This window comes from Mastomys coucha, unplaced genomic scaffold, assembly GCF_008632895.1.
Source record: "Mastomys coucha isolate ucsf_1 unplaced genomic scaffold, UCSF_Mcou_1 pScaffold3, whole genome shotgun sequence".
In the NCBI taxonomy this organism is placed as follows: domain Eukaryota; kingdom Metazoa; phylum Chordata; class Mammalia; order Rodentia; family Muridae; genus Mastomys; species Mastomys coucha.
Genome location: NW_022196909.1, coordinates 6,016,342 through 6,024,588, shown reverse-complemented (window position 1 = coordinate 6,024,588; position 8,247 = coordinate 6,016,342). Strand labels below are relative to the sequence as shown.

Below are 8,247 nucleotides of genomic sequence, written 5' to 3'. Positions count from 1 at the left end.
CTGTGTGTAAAGGTACTGCCACCAAGCCTGAGGATCTGAGCTATATCGCTGGGGCCCATAAGACCTCTGACAGGATACCATGTCAGGTGTGTCCACACACATACATACATGCAATAAATAAAGTAGTAAAGTCATTTTTAAAATTCCAAGGCAAGATTAATAAAAAGAACAGTATTATTGTACATTGTTGCAAGTCTCTTTAATATCTGGCTCAATGGAAAAAAGTTGGATTTCCACATTTCAATTTATAGTCATAGCAATGTAATAAAATCCATAGAAATGAAAAACAAAACAAACAAACAAAACAATCCACAATGTCTTAGATAAGCACAGTTGGGCCTTGAGGTCCCCTTAAAAGAATCTTTAGCTAGCTCCAATGTATTCATTTACTTTCTTTCTTTGTATCCTCCTTAAATGACCTGACTTCAAACTGGAACAACCAATAAGTCTGTAACTGCAATTTTTCTGCATACTGCTTGGCATCTTCATGGACTCTGGAATCAGCTAAGGTGCCTGCAAGCCTCCAAGTTGGTGTGCGAAGTTGTTCCAGAAAGGATTAACGGAGACCCTCCGCAGGTGGGAGGCGCTTTCGTTCAGTCCTCCAGATTAACGGAGACCCTCCGCAGGTGGGAGGCACTTTGGTTCAGTTCTCCAGGTTAACGAAGGCCCTCCCCGGTGGGAGCTTTAACGGAGACCCTCCCCGGTGGGAGTATTAACAGAGATCCTCCCCGGATGAGAGCGCTTTCGTTCAGTTCTTCAGATAAACAGAAGCTTCTTCGCTGGCCAGCATGGACTGAAGTCCAGGTTCTTCCGATCCTCCTGCACCAGACTGGGGCTCTTCAGGCATCCAGCTTTGTGAGTCCAGCAGCTACTGAACCCTCAGGTTCTTCAGCATAGATGGCCGTGAACGGCCTCTACCCAGCCTCTGCCACGTGAGACGGTGTTGTGAATCCGCTTTCACACAGACAGTCTCTCAGTTCCATTCCTACAGTGAACCATAAAATATCGCTCTCCTGTCAGCCTGTCATAGAACTCAACTTGCTTTCTAGCTACCTCCAAACATCAAATTAAGATGCTGATGAAACGAAGCATTTACAGCTGTTCTTTCTACTTGGCTAACCAAATAAACAGCTTCCCAGACTCTAGACCTAGGGGATAGCTGGAGTGCCGCTTCCACATCCACGCTGGGAACACTCTAGATTAGTAAAACGAGTCTCTAGTAAACTCTAGAAACATAAGTGTAGAAGTCTGGGGAGATGGCTCACTATAACGTACCTGCCACAAAAGCATGAAGACTGGCTAAGAGCCCCAGCAGCATTCTTTGAGAAGTTTAAAGGGAACTGGAGAGATGGCTTAGCAGTTAAGAGCTGGCTGCTCTTCCAAAGGACCTGAGTTCAATTCCCAGAGTGACACTGTGCCTCACAATCGTATATTGCTCCAATTCCAGGGGTCCTGTTCTATCATCTGAACTCTGAGGGCACTGCCTGTGAGTGGTTTGCAGGTCGCACATTCAGGCAAAACATTTTTAAATTTTTTTGTTTTGTTCTGTTTTATTTTTTTGTTTTCAGGACAGGCTTCTCTGTGTAACAGCCCTGGCTATCCTGGAACTCATTTTGTAGACCAGGCTGGCTTCAAATTCAGAGATCCTCCTGCCTCTGCTGGGATTAAAGGCATGTACTACCTGCTAAAAATAAAACTTTTTAAAAATTAAAATTTTAAAAGCTGAGTGATGGCAGTCTACCTGTGCAATTCCAGTCTAAGCAGGGAATCTCTGGACCAAGCTGACCAGCCAGACTAGAAAATGAGCTACGTGCCAATGTACTCAATGAGCCAAGTTCAAATGAGAAAGGCTAAGGAGACCACAACTGAGGAAGTGCCTCTACCGGGTTGGCTTGTGAGCATGCCTGAGGGAGCCTTTTCTTGATAATGATCGCGGTGGGAGAGCCCAACCAACTGTGGCAGGTGGCTGTAGGTGTGTGAGGAGACAGGTTAGGTAACCAACAGAGAGCAAGACAGTAACCAGCGTTGCGTGGGCTCTGCTCCAGTTTCTGCTCCAGGTTCCTGCCTCAGTTCCCCTCACGTGTGAGCTGTAAAGTGGGAGTGAGAGACGCACTCCTCCACACTGCTCTTGGTCATGGTGTCTACCCTGGCCACAGAGGGGTACACTAGAATACAGTTCTCAGCCCCTATTTCTTTATAAGGATTCTTCTGCTATCTCCTCGCTTTCTGAAGTTTGAAATACTTGCAGTTGTTGAGACTTAGCGATGAGAGCCAAGGTTCCTCTAGCAGCCCGGTGTTATTCAGCTGCTACCAGCACACTAATGTGAAACTAGGAAACTGAATACATGATCCTCCCACTTTGCCCTCATCCACTGTTCCCCCTTTTTAGAGTTGTATTCCTTTAAATCTGTTAATGAAGTTGAATCTACAAGAGTCATGTCCTCTGATGTTCCTCCAATGGCTGGATCCATATTTGAAATGGCACAGCTGATGTTGAGTGGATTAGAAGCCGCAACAGCTGATCAAAGCGACCCAGGTCGTGATGATGCCCTACTCCGTTTTGTCTTCTCATGGCGAATTTATTTATGAACATCTGTCCATTCCTAAGAAAGGCGTCTTTATGTCTTCCCAGACTGCTGTCTACAAGGGTTATTTACTTTTGAGATCTTTCTAAATCCAGAAATTCAAGAGGAGCCGGTTTCAGATCTAGACGTTTTAAAAGCAGTTGACCAAGGTCAAGATCCGTTGGCCTTGAAAGTAAATGTCTTGAGTTGGGGAGCTTGGAAGTAGATCACCTCAAAATATTTTCACTGTTTCTTGCTACACAGTCCTCTCCGGGTCCTGCGCTGCCTCTAGCGTCTGGAATCCTTGTTCCTGCCCAGAATTTAATGGTGGTACTTTTACTTTTTCTGCGGCCTTCATTTGTATCCAATGGCACTCCATTGAGTACTGCATTCTACCGGTTTCTGCCACCTTAGCCACAGTGAGAGAAGGAAGCGCTACTGTAATTGCTCTTCTGTAATACCGACCGGTTGCTATCAGCACTAACTTAGTTCACTGTGCCGGGCTTTGCGGCTCTTTCCTTTCCCTGGATCTGCTGGAGAGTTCCAGGGCAGGACAGATAGGGCAGGGCAGGGAGTCCTGAGTATGTTACATGGCTCCTAAGTAGTTCTGATAGGCGCTTTTACAGTTCCTTAGCCGAACGTGCTAGTGAAGTTAGAGAGTCGCGGGCACTGCAAGCTTTGCACTTTTTTTGCTTTATTTATTTTTCAGACAGGGTCTTTCTATGTTGGCCTCCCAAATGCTGGCCTACCTGCTACTGTTTCTTCTGTTTCGAAACTGCACTTCCAAATTTCTCCGCTGCGCGGCACCCGTCAGTCAGTCGGTGTCTGCGGTTCTGCTAAGTGAGATGCTGCAGGCCAAGAGCGACAGAGGTCTCGGGGTAACCAGGTTTCGCTTCCCGCAGGAGACCCCACCTTCATTGGGTGGATCCTTCTTTAGTATCACGTGACCACACTGGCTTGTGCAAGATGGGGCTTGGATGCCTTCCTCTTGCAACAACAGGCATGTTCGAAAGTCCAACTTTCCTTGACCTAATACAGAAAAGGTTCCTGGGGCAAGGTGGAGCTAGGCGGAACCTCCCAGGTCTAGAAGGTCGCGAGCTCAGAGCTCCAGAGAGGTCTGCTGAAAAGCTCGGCAGCGGCAAACCCAGTAGCCTGGAGTCGCCAAGCTGGAGCTGGAAGTGGAGTTCCGTGGGTTCGGGGCCGCGGCCGCCGGACAGCGCCTCCTCCAGACCGAGACCCCAGCGCAGAATGGCCAGAAGGCGATGGCCTCCCAGCGGAGTGGCCGGGCCGGGAGCGTGCTGCGTTGGTTCTCCACCGCGGTCCTGTATGCCGCCTTCCTGGGGCTGGTGAGAGCTCAGGCTGCACCCCTCCAGGCTGGGGCGCCAGCCTCCTGCAGGGGACCTGCCCGCCCTTCCCAGCTGGACTCTCCCCTTCGCTGCCTGCTTGTTTGCGACTCTGGGCACGTCCGGCTCATCAGCTGTCTCTTGGGCGCTATTTTAATCACTGAGGGTTGCTGTCCAGTTCGAAATTGATCGTACTGTTTTCTAACTGCAGCAAACTTTCCTAGCATTGCCTGGGTCTGTAGTCACCACACTCTGAACTATCACTTACGACACAATAAACTGATTTTTTTTTTCTAGCACTTCCATTTCTGGGTGGCCGTCCACTTGGTTTTGCAAATAGGCTCAAGAGGAAAGCGGCTTTTCTTGGTCACACGGGTGTTTTAATGGTAAAGCCTGACTGTGTCTTACTCTGCCCACGATCCAATAGCAATCAGTTCTGTTACACTTCAGACATTTTCTTAGAGCAAAATGTTACATCGGAAGTGCCCTTTGCCAATCTCTGTGTAAACTGAAAAATTCCCCTTACTTGGTAAATGCGATCTGGAGAAGTTGGGAGGCTGGTTCCCCGAAGAGAGAGCTACCCCCGGCCCTTTTAAGAGCTTCTCAAAATTGGAAAGAGTGACTGAAACCTGTCAATTGATTAATTGCTTGATGCAAACAGACTCTCAATTCACTGCACCGTTAGGCTTTCTTCAAGTTCTCATTTACTGTTTAAACTACGAAGGATGGTGAAACAGGAACATTTATGACTCCCACCTGCAAAGGGACAGTCTTGTTATGTAGCCCAGGCTGGTTTCAAACTCTGGATTCTCCTGCCTCAGCCTCTTGGGGACCAGAATCATAGGAATACATCACCACTACCAGTCCTGTTGCTATCTCTCGAGGGGACACAACATGATGATAGCAAGAAAATAATACTATGAAACTCAGTACAGTCCTTGTTATGGTTGTCTCTGTGACTCAAACTGAGCATGATCAAATAATCTAAAATCACATTAAGAAAGAGTTCAAAGTATTCTATTCATGCTATTGGTCAGAATTTTTGTTTGGGTTCCGGTGGTGAGTAAGGACCGCAGCCAGCTGTGAAATCCACCGACTTGAAGTCTCTTTGTAGCTATCCTGGTAACAGATCACAGGGACGTAGAGACACATTTAGCTATTCGGAACAAGAAAGTCTCGGGATGGCCAGGCCTGCTCCCACCTCACTGGATGTCTGCAAACCAGCTGGGCTGCCTCTGCTCCCACTGCTCCCACTGACTCTACCCCTCTCCTCTGAGGAGTTCCCTTAAGGGAACATTTACCAACAACACCGCCAGCTATTTTGACATTACTATTATTATTATCATTATTATCATTATTATTATTGCTGTAATTAGCCCAGGGTCTTGTTCAGTTAACATATGTGCAATCGCAGCGGATCTATACCCAGCTCCTCAGCTGTCATTTTCAGTACTTTGTTTTAATACAAGGTTTCACTATGTGGCCTTGGCTGACCTGGAACTTGCTACGTAGGCCAGGCTTGCCTCAAACTCATAGAGATCCACCCACCTCAGCCTTCTGAGTGCTGGGATTATAAGTTCGTGCTGCCACACTCAGCTTTGCCACTCTTTGGATAGTAGTAAAAAATGGAGAAGTTAGATGTAACATTGTATTTTACTAAGCAGGACACACAAGCTCACAACATGGGCAAGAAGATCCAAAGCTTAGTTTTATTCCACTAATTGAGGAACATAAACGCTCTCATCTGTCTTTATGAGACACTTTCTGAGAGCACTTTCCACATTTCTGAATAGGGAGATCTGATTTATGACAACACACAAAACTTCCCCAAACTTAAATCTTAGCTTTAAGTACCATACAACAGCGCCACCTATTGCCCAGAGTGAATTCAGGCTTCTCAGGGCTTTTCTTCAGTGGATACTCACTTATATTTATGGCATGGTTGGAACTAACTTTGAAGGCTCACTTATTGCCTACTACTTGGTCAGAACTAATTTTGAATATTAGCTACTTTGGTATGATTGTGGGAAGTGTGCAAACTTTAAGGAAAACTATTCAGAAGACAAGAGAGCACTATATCAGACAGCAAGTTCTAATGAGCAGAGAAGCCGAAGAGAGTGGAGAAATTCTCCATGGACCAACCTTGGGCCTTGGAAACTTACATGGCTACCTAGGGTCAGTGGAACTCAGTCACATGTGTTCACTCCTAAGTTTGTATAGCTCTTGAACATGGTCCGGTGGAAAACATTTTGTGGTCCCTTAGCATGAAATAAAGGTGCATAGGATTATGTGGCAGAGACTTTCCTGAATTTAGCTCACATAGATCATGCGTGCTCAGAATCAACCCCTGTGGATATTGCTAAGACTGGTTTCCTATATTTGCTGATGACTAAGTTATTAACTGGAGAGTCGGAGCTGTATTCCTAGCAAGTGTATGAGGCGCACAGTAGTGTTGTCCAGCGTATCCATGAGAGCTTTCTCGTCTTCCTCTGGGATCACGGTGATGGATTAGAAACACAGAGCAACCCTGGCCATAGTAGCAGTGTTTCCTGGTTTGGAGGTATTGATTAGTCCATAAGCCCAATAGCTGCTGTTTTGTCTTTGTGTTGTTGTTATTATATGGCATCAGCCTTAGAGTAGTGTTCATGGTACTCATAAGGAAGTGGAAGGGATCAGGACAGTTGGTGATGGGGGAAAAGGGGTTTCAGTAACAGATCAGTCTTGGTCCATGAGTTACGTTGTCCCTACCCAGGACACCTTCCGTCTCCTGGTCAGGTTTGCCATAAGGTTCCCAACACATGGAGAGTTCCAAGAGTCTTCAGAGTTGTCAATCTAGGACTGAGGGCTCTGACATTTTGTAATACCAGCAAATACTAGTACGGTCTCTTCCAACAGAGGGAGCCACTTAATGGTGTTGTTTCTAAAAGACTGTTGTTCAGGATCCAGGTTGTGAGAGTACAGGCCATCATCAGTCGGCTGCGACGGATTTCTTTCACCTAGTGAATATGCTTTGGCCTTAACCACTGAGTCATGTCACACTTCATTTGAGTGGAGTGAGAGATACTTGGAGTCTATCATCAGGGGTGTAGCCTTGCAGTGGCTTTGTCACAAGGCTTGGTAAGTTTGTGTTCTCCCATGGAGTGGATCCAATTGCCACCAATTGGTAACACTATTGATGGACAATCTGGCCCATCCAGGAGCTGGCTTAATGTTACTTTGTTTGTGACACTGGTGCTGTGAAACAAGTATTGCTACTGCTGAAAAATTGAGAGGGGGGATATCCTGAGAGAAAAACACATTTTTCGTCACTGTAGCTCTTTATAGCATTAGCCGTTCTGTATAGAAAAGCTTCCATCCACCTAGAAGAGAAACACTGAAAGCAGCAAATGAATGAACCTCAAACTGTTCAAATCGTCCAGGAGTTGCTACGGGATAAGGTTTTTATTATCTTACTGAAATTCTAGGTGTGGCTAACCATATGTCAGCAATGAGTCTTTTGTGCAATTTCCATAGAGCAGCCATCCATTGATGTCTGCCAACATTTGACTTATTTTAGCTCTTCCATGATGAGTCTTGGAGCACTGAGCTTTTGCTGTTGGAAGGTGTGAGGACCCAGTAACACCAGGCAGCCATCCAAGCTATCCTGAGACCAAGCTTGGCAATGCATTTACATCCTTCACACCCATTTGCTTTCTACTTCAGGAGCCTGAAACTGCTAATTAACTAGGTTGACATAAGTATTTGATTTGGGTCCATCTTGTGGAGTTTGTTGTAACTGGAATAATTCACTACTAAGTTCAATAATTTCACTACTAGCTTGGAATGAAAATCTGCCAAATCATTTTCCTTTGTAGTAAATTAATTCTTGTGCTTCATATTTATGAGCCATTTTGTTTCTTCACTAGAATTATAAGTTTTAGCTATTCTATGGAACATCCTTAGAAATACCAGAACTCTGTACTTAAAATCCTTCTACAAATGTCAACACTAAACAAATCCCATGCAAACAACTGCCCATGACAAGACTTAAAATGACCATGACTTGAATCTGATGAAAATTCACTATAATAGTGAAACATTTGACAAGAAAAGTTGGGTATTTCTGCCATGTGCAATTTCACAAAACATGATATGACTTGTAGCTATGTTATTCATGTTAGCCAGAACTCTCAGGGTGATCCTCCTGACTCAGTCTCCTGATTATTTAGGACAACATATGTGGACCATTGTTGTAGGCTCTTGTATACAGTTAAAGATAAGGATCAGAATTGTGACTGCTGGTGACATAGTAGGGGCATTTCATTTGTACGAATCTCATATAATTTCTAAAATATTAACAT

General features: G+C 45.3%; 2 protein-coding genes across 2 annotated transcripts in view; both read left to right on the top strand.

Moving 5' to 3' along the window:
* LOC116074515 (sodium-dependent glucose transporter 1) overlaps nt 1-4,294 on the top strand; it is a 24,813-nt gene extending 20,519 nt beyond the window's left edge. Inside the window, exon 4 of the mRNA XM_031347097.1 lies at nt 3,274-4,294. Coding sequence (XP_031202957.1) covers nt 3,274-3,404 — 131 coding nt within the window. The 3' untranslated portion in view covers nt 3,405-4,294. The remainder of the gene's footprint in view (nt 1-3,273) is intronic.
* LOC116074516 (sodium-dependent glucose transporter 1-like) overlaps nt 3,827-8,247 on the top strand; it is a 19,012-nt gene continuing 14,591 nt past the window's right edge. The window contains exon 1 of the mRNA XM_031347099.1: nt 3,827-3,910. Within this exon, the coding sequence (XP_031202959.1) occupies nt 3,827-3,910 (84 nt within the window). The remainder of the gene's footprint in view (nt 3,911-8,247) is intronic.